We start from the raw sequence: 15,789 nt of genomic DNA on the forward strand, positions 1-15,789 counted from the left end.
TTAAATTTTTGATGTGATGCGCTTGGTTCCAGTTCGATTTTTTCCCCCGGAAAAGATTACATGTTACCCACTTCGAAGATTCAAGACAAGACAGAAATCCTCACGGAATGAGCGAAGTAGTTACACAGCTCGCCAGCGTGTCTAACTAGTTAACTACTAACGAATCAACGATATTGTTTGTTTTTATAACGTTGCATTAATCTCACCAAGTAGCGTGTGTGACTATTACCCGACTCTCTGACTGAATCTCCACCGTTTGTAGCTCTGTTTTGACGCAGTACAAAGAAGAAAACCACAAACTGGCAGAAGTTGGAGCTGGTTAAGCAAAGTATGTTATCTGGTAAAATTCTGCTTTATTCTGGGTAACTTTTTAATCGTTTACTGTCGCTAAAGTAATTAAAAAGGGGAAGAAATTAAGAAATTAAACAATTAGCTTTATTAGCGAGCTAGCCTTTAACCCGGAAACGGAAACGATGGTGGGATTTCTCTCTTGCTCTGACGAAGCTGTTGTCAGATTTAAATGTGATGCTCATTCAGAGCTCTTGTTTCCTCCACGTTAACAAACGTTAACGGGCAGTTCTTGTTAAATTATTCCGTCGACAGACTCGTCCTGTATAACAGAGGCAGTAGCGGTTATAATAGTGAGTAGTTAGCGACTGAGGAGCGGACTGTGAAGTTAAACTGTCAGGAGTAAGCTAACCGCTGGGTAACGTTTCACCTACACATGACTTAAAGCGACATTATTATTGTATTTGTATGTTACTGTGTCCGGGACAGCGTGGCAGTGTTTTAGCTCTCTGTGTCACAGGGTCAGTGTGGTTTATTTACCCGCTGACACTGTCTGACATGTAGCTGGACCCGGACAGTAATGAACGCTGGAACTCAGGGAATCCGAATCAGAAGAGTTTCCTCGAGGAAGAGGTCGAGAGACAGCCTGCAGACTCACCTGACACCTGCCAGGAAGAGAGGGGGAGGAGACACCTGTTTACAGCAATGTCCCAGAAACAGGAGGCTCAGCAGCATCATGGCTCAGATACAACCTGCTGAGGTGAGTTACCATCATCCAGGTATTGATCCAGAGAAGATTAATTGATCAGTGAATGGACAGAAACGTAAGCAGCAGCTGTTCTGATGATTGATTTTCTTCTTTTATTTAGAGCTGAAGCTTGGAACCAGCAAATATTTGGTATTTTTATTGAAAAGTGACATGAATGATCATTAACTGTCAGAGTGGTGTGTGTTTGGCAGTACTGCAGTGACAGTGAGGACCTGTTTGGGGACTATGACAGTATCCTGGAGGACAGCTCTCTCCTGGCGAAGCTGGATGATGCAGAGGAGACTGAGAGGCAGCGCGACCTCCAGAGCGCGGCTCACATCGTCGCCGTCGATCAGCAGGACTTCATTGCTCTGCGACCGTCGAAGGACGGCGCCTGGAAACGGTCCGGTGAAGACATCCTCACCGACTCCATCCTAGACGGCCTCGGAGACGAACCCTTCGAGGACCTGCCGGGCAGCCAGGTTCAGTTTCAGGAGCAGGTGGATGAAAATGTGAAGAGGAGGAGGCTGCAGGAAGGAGAGAAGACTTCAACACCGTTCAGAAACACTGACACTGAGGCAGGAAGAGACAGAAACATGGAGGATAAAACCAAGAGACGAAGCAAAGCGAGGAGGAGTGTGACTGACCAGCTGAAGAGGACGATGCTCTGCAACGCCGCCGCTCCCTCCAACGTCTCTCGGACGGTGGTGTTAAAGGAGGCCGTGGTTTCTGAGGAGATCAGCGTCGCCATGCAGGCCATGGAAACTGTATCTGCTGAGACCACGGACCTCGGGCCTTTCTTCGGACTCCCCACCAAAGTAAAAGACCTGATGCACAAACTGAGAGGAATCAAGAATTTATATGGTGATGCTCTGATTTTTATCAGTCAGTCTTTAAGTTTACAACACAGGGCTGCTAATAAGTTATTTTCATCATTGATTAATTCAGATGATTATTTTCCCCATTAATCAATCCACAGTTCGTCCTGAAAAAAGTCCTCATTGCAACTTTTAATAGACCAAGACGTCAGTCAACTGGTCAATTAATTGACTAATTGTTTCTGAACTAATACAGAACTTTTTGTACAAATGAACACAAATTAAAATCCTTTACAACCGACTGAGGAGCTGATAATAAGATTCAAAACATAAACCACAAAACAGTTTGAGATCAGTGCAAACTGATGAAAAACTGATGATAAAACCAAAAAAATAAATACATTTAAAGACAAATAAAATTCTTAGAGGAATAGAAACCCTTAAAACATGAACTCAATAGAATAAATACTATAATACTATAATACTATAAATACTCTCTTGTGTTTCAGATTGGCAGGAGACATGTCTGAACCTGGACTGTGTTCAGCAGAGGAAGAATCTGATCTACTCTCTTCCCACCAGCGGAGGGAAAACTCTTGTTGCGGAGATCCTGGTCCTCAGAGAGCTGCTGTGCAGGAAGAAAGACTGTCTGTTCATCTTACCCTACATTTCACTGGTGCAGGAGAAGGTACAGACACCAAACAGAAACAGCATCTGCAGCATCAGCACCAACACTCTGACCTTTGCTGTATAGAATGGTATCATCTGCATAGAGATGTACATTACAGTGTCGTGGAGATGATATTATTGATGTAAATAGTAAATGGAAGAGGATCGAGACCAGAGCCCTGTGGGACATCGTTCCTAAACGTCACATCACTTGATTTTTGAACATTAGAAAACTGCTGCTCCGTTGTTTTCAGGTCCGTGGGTTAGCGAGCTTCGGCCTGGAGCTGGACTTCATGGTGGAGGAGTACGCCGGCAGTAAGGGCAAGTTTCCTCCAGTGAAGAGGAGAGAGAAGAGATCACTGTACGTCGCGACGATAGAGAAAGCCCACAGCCTGGTGAACTCTCTGATAGAAACCAACAGGCTGGATAACCTGGGACTGGTGGTGGTCGATGAGGTGAAAACACACGTCAGTAAATAAAAGGAGTTTGAAATGTGAGAGTTAAGGAGGTTTAATGGAAGGTTTTTCCTCCATGTGCAGCTTCACATGCTGGGTGACGGCAGCAGAGGGGCGATTATTGAAATGACACTGGCTAAAGTTCTGTATATGAGCAGTGAGTAGTTCCCTTCCTCTTTACTCTTTGTTTTATTGAACTCTTTGAATTAAATTAATGCTCCTGTTGTTTGATTTTCCAGAAAAGACTCAGATTATTGGGATGAGCGCCACTCTGGGAAACATCAGAGACCTGCAGACATTTCTAAAGGCTGAAAATTACACCAATGACTTCAGACCTGTGAGTGATTTCACACTGTAAGCCTGGTTATACTGTGTACCATCAGCTGTAGGTAAAACAAACTGTCCTGTGTCCAGGTTCAGCTGAAAGAATATGTCAAACTGAATGACACCATCTATGAAGTGGACCCAAAGGAAGAGGACTGTTTTAGGTTCTCACGTCTTCTCAACTTTAAGGTACTGACAGTCACATGTTGTGTTCAGGTTCACTGTCAGATCAACGGAGTCACCTGGACCCAAGGATGAACTGATTTCACAAATTTAAACTCCTGGATTTGATGTTTTCCTCCCTGAGGTTTATGAACCTGTTTTCTATGTAAAACAGATGAATGTGCTCATTGTTACACGAGGTCTGAATAAAACAACATGAGTCAAGAGTTACATGTTTTTATACTGAAGTGTGTCTGATCTAATCCTCAGTACTCCAGTGCGATGCAGAAGATCGACCCGGATCATATCATCGCTCTGGTGACTGAAGTCATTCCCACTCACTCGTGTCTGGTTTTCTGTCCCACGAAGAAGAACTGTGAGAACGTCGCAGGGATGATCTGCAAATACCTGAAAGAGTGAGTGAAGCTGTCGGCTGCAGCTCCTGCTCCGAGTCGATCTGGTTCATTGATCTGGTCGTTGATCTGGTCGTTGATCTGGTCGTTGATCTGGTCGTTGATCTGGTCGTTGATCTGGTCATTGATCTGATTATTGATCTGGTCGTTGATCTGGTCATTGATCTGATTATTGATCTGGTCGTTGATCTGGTCATTGATCTGATTATTGATCTGGTCGTTGATCTGGTCATTGATCTGGTTATTGATCTGGTTATTGATCTGGTCGTTGATCTGGTCGTTGATCTGGTCGTTGATCTGGTCGTTGATCTGGTCATTGATCTGGTCGTTGATCTGGTCATTGATCTGGTCATTGACTGTGTCACAGGGAGTTCCTGCAGCACAGGCAGGCAGAGAAGGCCGTCCTCCTCAGAGAGCTGAGGGACAGTGGGAACGGCTCGGTGTGTCCGGTGCTCAGGAGGACCGTGCCGTACGGTTTGGCCTATCACCACAGCGGACTGACCTCAGAGGAGAGGAAACTGGTGGAGGAGGCCTACTCCAGCGGGGTCCTCTGTCTCCTCACCTGCACCTCCACCCTGGCTGCAGGGATCAACCTACCTGCCCGCAGGTGAGACACCGTTAGGACGGAGGAAAGTTCATCTCTGTTTAGAGCTGGTTCACATTAAAGCTCGTCTTCACGCTGTCTGAGCAGTGACAGAGGGAAAGATAACAGCTTTTATAAGAAGTATTTCTTTTTCTACTGGAGCTTACCAACATTACACAGCTTCTTAAAGCAGCAGCTCCCCACATTTACCTTTGTGACACAAAGCAGTGACGTCCTTAGTTTTCCTCTGTCAACATAGTTGTACATCCTGCTCTGTGTTCATGTTGTTTAGGAGTATTTGCTCCTCTGAAGTCTGAACATTTGGACCCTTCAGAGGCAAACTGTGGTGCTCTTTGGGATAACAGTGTCACTGTGCTGCTGTCATGAGACTAACTGAATCTATTTCTGGGTTCGACCCTGACGTCCACGCTGCAGAGTGATTCTGCGATCGCCGTACGTGGCCACGGACTTCCTGAAGAGAAGTCAGTACAAACAGATGGTGGGGCGAGCCGGGCGAGCCGGGATCGACACGGTGGGAGAGAGCATCCTCATCCTGCAGAGCAAAGACAGGAACATGGTAACTCAGCAAACAAGGCGAGGGAGGGTTGAAGTCGCAGCCTGGGTCATCTTCCTCAGAGACGATGAAGGAAAGAAGAAGAAGTGACTGTAGGAAAAGGCTGCAGCTGAAAAGCTGATCCAGTTTTATCCAGTCAGATAAATGAACCTGCTGTCTGCTCTGAACAGTTAGTTAGGGTTAGGAACATTAGTTGTTTTGTCTATAAAACATCTTGTTTTGTTTTTGATTTTCTGTTCATTGACTCATCAATGATCATCAATCATTCTCTAACTGATCTGTGGTGTGTTTTCAGGCTCAAACACTCGTGTGTTCCCCGATGGAGAACTGTTACAGTAACCTGATGCACGACGATGGAAAAGGCATCACGAGTCTCATCCTGTCGCTCATCGGCCTGAATGTAAACCCCTCACTGCTGAGCTCGTTCACTCAGAGGTAACCTCAGCTGTGCGGTCGCTCACTCGGTGCTGTTTCTCTGCAGGTCACCTCCTCGTCAGAGCAGCTCAGAGACTTCCTGCGTGGGACGCTGCTGTTCGTTCAGCAGCAGCAGCTGTGTGCGGAGCAGAGTCTGTGGGAGGTGGTGCAGCAGAAGGTCGACCTGCTGAAGGACAAAGATCTCATCACTGTGACTCCAGACGCTCAGACTCTGCAGGTCACCAAGCTGGGCAGAGCCACGTATAAAGGTAGACACAGTGAGACGTACAGAGAGGCTGCAGCCTGAGGTCAGTCTACACAATACATGCTGTCAGCGACGTGCTGTATGTGAAGCTGCTGCAGGAGATCAGTGCTAACAGACTCTGATCCACACACCACACACAGACAGGAGGAGTGTGTTGTCAGGTCAGCTGTGCAGAAACTCCTCGTGTCATGTTGTGGGTTCAGCTCAGTGACTGGTGTCGTCCTGTCGTCCTCAGGCTCAGTGGATCTGACCCACAGTGACGTCCTGTACAGAGACCTGTCCAGAGGTCTGGAGGGTCTGCTGCTCAACAGCTGCCTGCACCTGGTCTACCTGGTCACACCGTACGACATGATCTCGCAGTGCAAACCAGACTGGAGGATTTACTTCAGACAGGTACACACTGAGTCTGTGCAGCCGCTCTGTGTTTCTGTACAGGTGTGTGTGAAGCAGCTGGCTTTGTTTTCCAGTTCACCCTGCTGTCAGCTGCAGAGCAGAAGATGTCCGCCGCCGTCGGAGTCCCGGAGAGTTTTGTAGCCAGAAAAGCTGCAGGACAGACAGGTGAAAAACGTAAGAAAACACAGAGACAGAATGGAATGTTTCAGTCTGGCAGCTTGATGAAGTCGTGGTCGTCGTTTCAGGGCGTGGACATGGAGGCCGTGAGGAGGATGTACCTGGCTCTGGTGCTGTTTTCTCTCCTGAAGGAGACGAACCTGTGGAGCGTGGCCGACAGGTTCCAGCTGAGCCGAGGCTTCGTCCAGACTCTGCTCAGCTCCTCCTCGGCTTTCTGCTCCTGCGTCCTGCACTTCACCGAGGTACCTGCGTCTGTCTGCACCCAGAGCTTCACCGAGGCTGATCTCAGGTCTGTCGTTAAACGCTCGGTGTTTCTGTGTGTGAGCAGGAGCTGGAGGAGTTCTGGCCATTCAAAGCTCTGCTGACGGAGCTGACTCGGAGGCTGAGTTACTGTGTGAAGGCTGAACTCATCCCTCTGATGGAGGTGGTCGGAGTCATGGAGGTCAGTCACCCTGACACTGATACACACCTGTGTTTAACTTCTCACCTTTCTGATTCATTCACTGTGGATTTCAAACAAACAGACAGCTGGTCAATAAGAACTCAGATCAGATATGTTGATCATTATCAGAAACCAAACTGATTAAGTGTTTGTTTAACTGTCAGAGAGAAAGGAGAAGAAGAGTTTTCCTCAAATGTCTGAAAATAATCAGGTAAATCAGTTCATTCATTATCACAAACAGCAGATTAATCCATTTCACCCAGTCCATTGTGTTTCAAACCAGAACCTCTCCTCTGGGTTTACATTTATTTTAGCTCTAAGAATATTTTCTCCTGTAAACAAAAGGTCACAAGTCGTTAAAGTAAAAACAGGTTTAGAGACGTTTCTCTCCAGATGAATCTGGTTCAGTTTCTGACCTGATAACATGTTGAAGCAGAAGCTCAGTTAGTGGAGTGGTTGATATCTCACTGTCCTCAGTGGTTAACTCTCGGAGGTTGAACTCTGCTGAGATGATGGGATCTAAAGCCTCCACAGGGGGGCGCCGCAGAGCTGAGGGCAGAGAGGATTATTAGAAACAGTATATTTATAACAGCTGTGTTTTTCCCTCCAGTCCAGAGCGAAGCAGCTGTATAACTCCGGCTACAAGACTCTGACTCACCTGGCGAACGCCGACCCTGCCGTCCTGTCCAGGACGATAGAGAACCTGTACAGGAAACAGGCCAGTCAGATCGTGGCCTCGGCTAAAGTGAGTCTCCTGTTGGTCCTCGCTGCTTCACACGGTGACAGGTCTTGAACGTGGTGACTAACGTGTGGACAGATGATGTATCTGTGTGTTCCAGATGCTGCTGAATGAAAAGGCTGCAGCTCTTCAGGAGGAGGTGGACGAGCTGCTGACGGTTCCTTCAGATCTGCCCACGACCCCCAACACACAACAACTCACCTGAGGTCACTCATCACAGAGGAGTTTTATTCTCTGGAAACTGTTTTTATTGTTTCACTGCTTTGAATATCATTAAAATAATGAACTAAAAGGACTCCACACAAACACTTCCTGTTTACTTCCTGTTTACACAAACACTTCCTGTTTACACAAACACTTCCTGTTTACTTCCTGTTTACACAAACACTTCCTGTTTGCTTCATTTAAAGGATCAGTCTGATGTTTCTGTTCCTCCATTATCAGAGACAAACTCTCAGTTTCTGACTTCTCTTCTTAACCTAAACACTGCACAGTGAACAGGTGGACAGGTGGACAGGTGAGCTGTTACAGGTGAGCTGTTACAGGCCTTATGTGTGTTTCAGTCTGTTCTTTATCTGTGTGGTTTATTGTATTACAGTCAGGTGGTGTCAGGTCAGTTCAGTTTGATTGATCAGAGGAAAGTTCTCTGTCCAGACACAGAGTCTGTGTCTGACTGTGTCTGTTCTCTGTCACACTGACACTGATGGTCTGAGCTCAGTCACTGTTTCTGCAGACGTATGTGAGGTTGTTCCTGTTTGACCTGTTTATTCAGCTCATCAACACTCTGACAGTTTCACAGCCTGAATTCTCTGCTGACTCACTCCCTCCATCAGTCTGAGCTGGACGACATGTCGCTGCTGTTTCTACTGGAATATCAACAAATCACAGGAAAACATCTGATTAAAAAATCTCATGAATATGAAAACAAATTTTAGATTTCTGAGAAAATGAACTTGTGATTATCACAAGAGACGTCTTTCCTAATAACAAGAAGGATTTGGAGCTCATCAGTTCAAAGAATCTCAAAAAAAAATAAAAAAAAAAAATCACGCAATTCTCAAAAAACTTGAAGAATCTCATGATGAGGAAACAAAGAAAGAATCGTTTGGTGTCATCGTTCAGATTCATAATAATGAGATTCTGAACTCAGACACTCTCAGACCGGACTCTGCTCAGGAACCCTGCAGGTCTTGGTCTCTCTCCACCCCCCCCACCCCTCTGTAAACACAGTCCAGGTCCAGGAAGTGTTCAGACTCACATGTGAGTCTCTCAGTCCGCAGACATGAAGCTCGTCCTGCTGCTGCTCTCGGTCCTCTCTCACCGGAGCGACGGAGTCCACATCACACAGAGACACCGGGACTCTAACGGGACCTGGACCGGGTCCGGGTCTCTGGACGCGGACGTGGCCGTGGATGTGGATTTATCGGCGGTGATCCGCCGGGTGGACCCGCGTTTTCTGTCCATCACCATCGACGCCAGCCTGGCCGCAGAGGAGAAGTTCCTGTACCTGCTGGGGTCAGTGTGTGTTTCAATCCCGTTACCGGCCGCTCCTTTACCGACATGATCCGCCGGTAACTTCCCGGTAAAGCCGCTTAAATCACCGAGCTCTTACTGATTATCGTCAGTGTGCTGCAGACAGCCGCTGTATTGGATTTAGTCTTCACACACACACACACACACACACACACACACACACACACACACACTTAAAACCGGCTGCTGATTCACTTCAACACCTTCAATGAACCGACCTCAGATCAGATCTTCAGACCATCCTCTCTGTACTCCATTACTCTGCTCTGACTGATCATCAGCACTGTGTTCAGTTATTGATCAGTTTATTGGTTCATAAAATGCTGAAAACCTCAAACACCATCAGTTCAGAAGGAGAGAAACAGCCGATGACCTGATCGATAAACTGATCGATCAGGTCGAAAATATTCAAATTCACAAACAGGAACCAGTGATTTTCTCTCTTCTGCTTTACAGAGCAGCAGTTTGTTAGTAGTTGTTGCTGCTCTCCTCCACATGAACTGATACTTAGATCTTTGTGTTAACTTGGTTTTAATGGAACAGTTCGTCTCACGGGGAAAATCCAAGAAGTTCAGGAAGAGGAAGAAGTGTTGTGGTGTTTCTGACTCAGGAGATGAATGGATGGTTAAAATAGCTGCAGGTTATTTTCAGCTGATTGTTTGTTGAAGGGTAAAAGTGTTAAACCAGCTGCAGGAAATAAAGATCTGCTGGTGGATGTTTAGAGAAACAGAAACTGCTCTGAGCTCTTTATCTTCTCTTTATGACCTTAATAAATCCCAGCAGCTCTGATCAGATCTGCTCTTTGTTCCCAGGTCGACTCGACTCTAACGTTTCTGCTCCGTTGTTTCCAGCTCTCCAAAGATCAGGACACTGGCCAGAGCTCTGACTCCTGCTTTCCTGAGGTTCGGAGGAACCAGACAGGACTTCATGGTGTTCACCCCCCAGAGGGATCATCGGCCGGACTCAGGTGTCTCTGCAGGTAGAGTCCAGCGTCGCTGACCCTGCTGAACGTGATGAAAACACTGACTCAGGTGTGAGTTAAACTCCGTCCTTTCGCTGTCTTCAGGTGCGTCCTGTGAGAAACTGGAGCTGCCGTCGTGGCTGGAGCAGAGGCTGAAGAAGGAGTGGACTCAGCAGCAGGTGGTCCTGCTGAGGGAGGACCGGCAGAGGAAGTACAGGAGAGTCAAGTTCACAGGTAGGAGCTGTGACCGTGAATCCAGCTGCTGCTCCGACAGGTGTGCTGCCTCTGACCTCCTCTCTCTGTGACAGAGGACGCCGTCGACCTGCTGCACTCCTTCACCAACTGCTCCGGGATGGATCTGATCTTCGGGCTCAACGCTCTGCTCAGAACAGCTGACAACGCCTGGAACAGCAGCAACGCCCGCTCCCTGCTGCAGTACTGCGAGTCCAGACGCTACAGGATGTCCTGGGAGCTGGGAAACGGTACGATGACACCAAACACCAAACACGGTCCCGTTCAGCCCTCTGAAAGGGAATCACTTTGGTCTCTGGGCTGCAGCTAATGGTTTCAGTCATTATCAATTCATCTTGATTTGTTCAAAATATTCCTCCAAGCCCACAGTGACGTCCTCAGCTTGTTTTGTCCCATCAACTTTCCAAAGGCAAAAATATTCACTTTATTATCATATACGACAAATAACAGCTGCACATTCTGATATTTGAGAAGCTAAAACCTCAGAATAAGTATTTTTTCATGAAAATGACTGTATATCACTATAACTCCAGACTCTGGAGGAATCCTATCATCATGTTGTCTAACGAACCAAAATATCATTTTAAAAACTTGACTGTGGCTCTGAGGAATCTGTCAGTGATGGTTTGAGTAACTGAGTAAATGTGTGTGTAATTGACTTGTCTTCTTCTTCTTTCTGTTGATTATTGGAGTGAAGTTACAGTAATGCTGAAACTCTGTGGTTTCACTTCTTTATGTGGTGTGAGGCCTTTGTTTTATCACTGCTTAGTCACACAGGAAGTTATTTCATGTCACTCTCTCTGTCTGGGAAACAGTTTAAAAAAGTTCTGAGTCAAAGTGAAAGTGAACGTGCTGTCGTCTGTTTGTTCAGAACCAAACAGCTACGAGAAGAAGGCTGGGATCCGGGTGGATGGGAATCAGCTCGGACAGGATTTCACCCACCTCCGAGAAATTCTGTCAGAATCCAAATTTTACCACAACGCCGGACTGTACGGGCCGGACGTGGGCCAGCCACGAGACCACAGGATCGACATCCTGGAGGGGTGAGAGGTCACGCTGTTTGTCACCACGACAGAGGAACCTGGTTCAGTTTCTATGAATGTGGCTGCAGAGAACAGATGAACTGAGTGATTCTGTCCCATGACTGAATTACAGAGTCACATGTGAGAAGTTATCTCGAGCAGGACCAGACCGCACTCTTTAGATTATCATATTTACAGACAGAGACCCAGCAGTGGAGAGGAAAACCCTCCTTTAAGAGGCAGACACCTGGAGCAGAACCAGACTCAGGGAGGGCGGCCATCTGCCTCGACCGGCTGGGTTCAGGGGGGGTGAGGTTAGGTAGAGAGAACAGCAGATTCCATATAGAGATGGAAGTAATGAAAATAAGTTTAACTGATGCAGTGACACTGACTGAAGGTAGAAGCCTGAATTAAGTGAGAGAAGAAGGAGCTACCTGAAAGTTAAGGTAGAAAGACAAAGAGTGTTGAGTCTAAAATCCACACTGATGTTCCACAGGTTTCATGTTGTGTTTAATGTCCTGCTGTAGGTTCCTGCAGAGCGGAGCTGAGGCCATCGACGCCTGCACCTGGCACCAGTGAGTTCACCTTTACTGCAGGTTATCAGAGTGTTTACTTCACTGACCAGGTTAAAATCAGCTTCTGCAGTGATGTGACTCTTTAAACATCGTGTTTCTGTCGTCCGAGTCAGGATCAGACAAACCTGAAAACAGGACAGAGGACTGTTTGTCCTCTGAGACCTCTCATATTGTCGAGTCACTGTTTGCACTTTATTACTCATAAACCAAACACTGCTTCCTGTTTCCCAGTTACTATGTGAACGGCAGAGACACGTCCTTGGAGGATTTTCTAGATCCGGAGGTTCTGGACACCCTGACCTTAAAGACCAATGAAGTCCTGGAGGTAAAAACGTTCAGCAGACACCTCAGAGTTTTATCTTATATGTGTGAGGTTCAGGTGTTGAGGTGGAGCTGTGTGTGTTTTCTGTCCTGGATCAGAAGGTAAAGCTGGTGTCTCCGGGGAAGCCGGTGTGGCTCGGGGAGACGAGCTCGGCCTACGGAGGAGGAGCTGTGGGACTGTCTGACACCTTCGTAGCAGGATTCATGTGAGTTTATACGAGTTCAGATCAGACAAGTCCAAGTCAGGCAGCTCTGAGATCTAGTCCGGACTGGAAGCTATATACATGAGCAGCTCTGAGAGACTGACTCCTCTTAGGTTTGACACTTCAACGCATCACTCCCACTTCTTCTTTTGTTCCACATGAACGTGACGAAACAACAGCGTGTGGAAATAATTCCTGTTTTGACACAGTGAAGTGAACACAGGTGGAGGTCGTCGTTCAGCCTCCAAACACCTCTGAAGATCTGCTGTCTGACTGTGAGCAGGTCTCAGAGACTCAGGATTCCTCTGGACCTCGAACGCCTCTCAGACTGAATCAGTTGTTGTCTGAGTTTGTGCAACCGGACACTTTTATCAGTGACTTCCTCCTACTGACTGATCACAATAACCAATCAGAGTTTATCCAGTGGTTTGTTTTCTGCAAAATAACCAGCAGGGATTAACAGGGATTATGGACATTAGTCTGATATATTTATAATGTATGAATATAGAAGGGATGGAATAAGAGGAACTAAATTCAGCTGAGAGACGTTCTGTTCATCAGAGACTGAATCAGATCTGTCTCAGATTTATTCTGGGTTTTTTTAATAGGAAGTGGTGTCAGTTTGATAAACAGTTCAGTTCTAAAGTGTTTTCACTCATCTTTCACTGAACTGTGTTGGATACAGTCACAGGTCTGTACGTGGTGACCGAGGCTCGTTTGTTTCCATCGTATCGTCTTTATTTCCTGTGATGAACAGCTCCTCTGTGAGAAAACAGGACGTTACATGAACAGAACTGAGCTTTCTCAGGAGGAAGCACTGATTACCCATCAGCCCCCAGTCTCATGATGAACCTTGAACCAGTCCTGCTGCTCATCTACAACCAGCCTGTGGGTTTTCAGTGAGTGTGTCTGTCTGCAGGTGGCTGGATAAACTGGGTCTGGGAGCCAGACTGGGCCTGGATGTTGTGATGAGGCAGGTGTTCGTTGGTTCTGGGAGTTATCACCTGGTCGACGACAACCTGGACCCTCTACCTGTGAGATTCATGATTCAGAACTCAGAGTCCAGTTCATCAGGTTGATTCACTGAGTTCCACAGAGAAACTCTAACTGTGTGTTTCCTCCTTCAGGATTACTGGTTGTCTGTTCTCTACAAGAGACTCGTTGGACCAGAGGTTTTGAAAATGGAAGCGCTGTCTAACCTTGGCCGCAGTAAAAGAGTGAGGCTGTACCTGCACTGCTCCAACACAAACAGGTGCTCCTGCTTCTCCATCACAGCTTCTGTCATTTCTCTCCTTCACACTCTGACCTGTTTCATCTCTGTTGGTCTCTGCAGCTACAGACCAGGAGCCGTCACTCTCATCTCTATGAACCTGAGTAAGAAAGCAGCCAGGATCTCGGCTCCGGCTCTCGTCTCCTCCAGCACAGTGGACGCCTTTGTCCTGGAGTCGGAGCAGCCGGGGGAGGACGGGCTCTACTCCAGGTGCCAGTTTCCCCTCAGCTCCTTCAATATAAGCATTGATCACTGAGTTAGAGCCTGTGTGCTCTCAGAGAGTCATGTGGGGCGTCACGCTGTGTCACTTAGTTTTAATGGAAAAGAATCTGCAGGTCAGTCGGAGGCAACAGGAGATTATCTCCACGTTAAAGGAGCAGTTAGTTCAGTGATTGTCTTTGTAAAAACACTGTGACGTCTTCTTCTGTGGTTTTTTTAAAGGTAGAAAACCTGACCTGAGATGTCGAACAGTCGGTTAGAAAGTGTAAAAGAGGCACTGTCCCACTGCACCATGGGAAATGTAGGCTGCTCGGTCAGAGTCAGAGTGCATCATCTGCTCTTCAGTCTGTTTCAGTTTCATCACTCTGATTTCTGGGGGTTTTCGACGCTCCTCAAGGAACCGCAGCACCTCGTCCAGAAACCTCTAAAGGACCCCAGTCCCTCCCAGATCACCCGTTACAACCCCAAAACCTTTACCATACCAAACACCTGGAAACTCACCGTCCTCAGGGATCCTCAAACATTACAGCAGTTTTTCTCTGTTTGGTATTTTTGCAAATCTCTGAGACATTTAGAGGCAGAACAAAGAAACTTTGCCTTTGTTCACCTCCTCTAACTCGTGGCTGCAGGGGGCGCTGCTGCTCAGCAGAGTTACAGTTTGTTGTTTTAAGCCAAGTGAAATTTAAAAAGAGTTTTTTTCTCTGTGTTTCAAACATTGATTAAAACAGGAATCAGAGGAAAAGCTGCATTTCCTCATGTCAGACTCTGAACTGTGTTAAAACACTGCTCAGCTTCTCACTGCTGTCTCTGTTGATTTTATCAGACGACGTCATGGTGATATAATAGTGATGGATAGTGATAGTCAGGACGTGCAGCAGCTTGGAAATGACTTTAACATGTCGCATTCATGAGCCCCTGGTTTATAGAGAACTGCTGTCTGAACAAACACATGCTGAATTATTTATTCTATTCTAACACATGCTGAGTTCAGCTGCAGTGAAACACAGAGACTGAAACAGTTTAGCTCAGCTCTTGTTATCGATGCTTTGACAGGGAAACAGCTTCGTGCTTCAGTCTGTCCTGGAGCCTTCGGATCAGACTGTGTTGGTCTGATCCAGGTTTTTCCTGAAGACGTCTCTCATATTGAACTGAATATTTTGGGGTTGGAGCTGTTTGGACGTTTGAAGACGTCGCCTCTGATCTGATCAATAAAATAATGTGCAGATGTTCTTGTGGTTTGTTGAAGGTCTGTGAAGCTGAACGGAGAGCTGCTGAAGATGGTGGATGATAAAACTCTTCCTGAGCTCAGAGGAAGTCGTCTGCCTCCGGCCGAGCACCTGCAGCTTCCTGCCTACTCTCTGGCCTTCTTCGTCTTCACAGACGCTCGGGCCGCCGCCTGTCGTCAGCACGGAGCCGTCAGATGATCCCGAACGCCGACGCTCGTCACGTTTAAGACACTGAGAGCTGCTCCACACTGGACTACAGAGACTTGACCTGAGGAGAGGATGGCACTGTGACTTTTCCTGCAGGACGTCCTGTAATGGAGGCTGGGACTTCCTGTTTATAGACTGAATGTTTCCTGTGCAGTTTCTAATAAAGATTTTCTAATTCTGTTTCACACAGGTGGTGACCACTGTCAGTCTGAATCTGAAACCACTCAGTCAGACTGTCTGTTTATTTCTGCAGGTCATAAACCAAACAAAGTTCTTACTGTTCATCCGCTCTGACTCCTCGCTTCATTTATTTCTGTCCCCTGAACACAGAACCAGTCTGACCACAGGTTTTATTATTTCAACTGAGGAGTCAGGTTTTCTTTTTCAGTCTAAGTACTACATTTCCCATGAGCCCTTTATCAAATAAAGAAAAATTCTCCCCAGAAAAGAGAAAAATAACAGTGAACTAATTTCAGCTGCAGATGAAATCATACCGTTAGCGCCTCATGTAGCAGAGTCTTAAGATGCCAAAATGC

At 46.8% G+C, this 15,789-nt stretch overlaps 2 protein-coding genes across 5 annotated transcripts; both read left to right on the forward strand.

Annotated features, from left to right (window-relative positions):
- The first annotated feature begins 50 nt into the window (after positions 1-50).
- On the forward strand, positions 51-7,756 carry helq (helicase, POLQ like). Of its 4 annotated transcripts, XM_018689742.2 has the most exons (18): positions 51-328; positions 853-1,048; positions 1,249-1,900; positions 2,364-2,542; positions 2,778-2,978; positions 3,063-3,135; positions 3,218-3,315; positions 3,393-3,491; positions 3,735-3,880; positions 4,245-4,484; positions 4,896-5,037; positions 5,330-5,434; positions 5,516-5,717; positions 5,949-6,106; positions 6,181-6,525; positions 6,612-6,725; positions 7,336-7,470; positions 7,565-7,756. In XM_018689742.2, exons 2-18 carry the CDS (start codon positions 869-871, stop codon positions 7,667-7,669), a joined length of 3,174 nt encoding a protein of 1,057 aa, XP_018545258.1. In that variant the 5' UTR covers positions 51-328; positions 853-868; the 3' UTR covers positions 7,670-7,756. The 4 variants fall into 4 exon arrangements, with proteins under 4 accessions (XP_018545258.1, XP_050928602.1, XP_018545259.1 ...); XM_018689743.2 differs by lacking the exon at positions 51-328 and having other exon boundaries at positions 669-1,048; positions 7,543-7,756; XM_018689741.2 differs by lacking the exon at positions 51-328 and having other exon boundaries at positions 669-1,048.
- Positions 7,757-8,685: 929 nt separating this feature from the next.
- hpse (heparanase) lies at positions 8,686-15,537 on the forward strand. The gene is made up of 12 exons (XM_018689752.2): positions 8,686-8,979; positions 9,849-9,976; positions 10,064-10,192; positions 10,267-10,440; positions 11,082-11,253; positions 11,760-11,807; positions 12,039-12,132; positions 12,228-12,334; positions 13,251-13,365; positions 13,459-13,583; positions 13,665-13,811; positions 15,067-15,537. Exons 1-12 carry the CDS (start codon positions 8,747-8,749, stop codon positions 15,242-15,244), a joined length of 1,650 nt encoding a protein of 549 aa, XP_018545268.1. The 5' UTR covers positions 8,686-8,746; the 3' UTR covers positions 15,245-15,537.
- Positions 15,538-15,789: the final 252 nt, after the last annotated feature.

This window comes from Lates calcarifer, linkage group LG9 (genome assembly GCF_001640805.2).
Source record: "Lates calcarifer isolate ASB-BC8 linkage group LG9, TLL_Latcal_v3, whole genome shotgun sequence".
Classification (NCBI taxonomy): domain Eukaryota; kingdom Metazoa; phylum Chordata; class Actinopteri; family Centropomidae; genus Lates; species Lates calcarifer.

What these genes read in the sequence shown, in the direction of transcription:
- helq (XM_018689742.2), top strand. Translation starts at nt 869, where the DNA reads ATGAACGCTGGAACTCAGGGAATCCGAATCAGAAGAGTTTCCTCGAGG. An exon ending in CACGTCTTCTCAACTTTAAG is followed by an intron (nt 3,492 to 3,734) that starts GTACTGACAGTC and finishes TCTAATCCTCAG; the next exon opens with TACTCCAGTGCGATGCAGAA. An exon ending in GCGTCCTGCACTTCACCGAG is followed by an intron (nt 6,526 to 6,611) that starts GTACCTGCGTCT and finishes GTGTGTGAGCAG; the next exon opens with GAGCTGGAGGAGTTCTGGCC.
- hpse (XM_018689752.2), top strand. Translation starts at nt 8,747, where the DNA reads ATGAAGCTCGTCCTGCTGCTGCTCTCGGTCCTCTCTCACCGGAGCGAC. An exon ending in GTCCTGGGAGCTGGGAAACG is followed by an intron (nt 10,441 to 11,081) that starts GTACGATGACAC and finishes CTGTTTGTTCAG; the next exon opens with AACCAAACAGCTACGAGAAG. An exon ending in AGACCAATGAAGTCCTGGAG is followed by an intron (nt 12,133 to 12,227) that starts GTAAAAACGTTC and finishes GTCCTGGATCAG; the next exon opens with AAGGTAAAGCTGGTGTCTCC.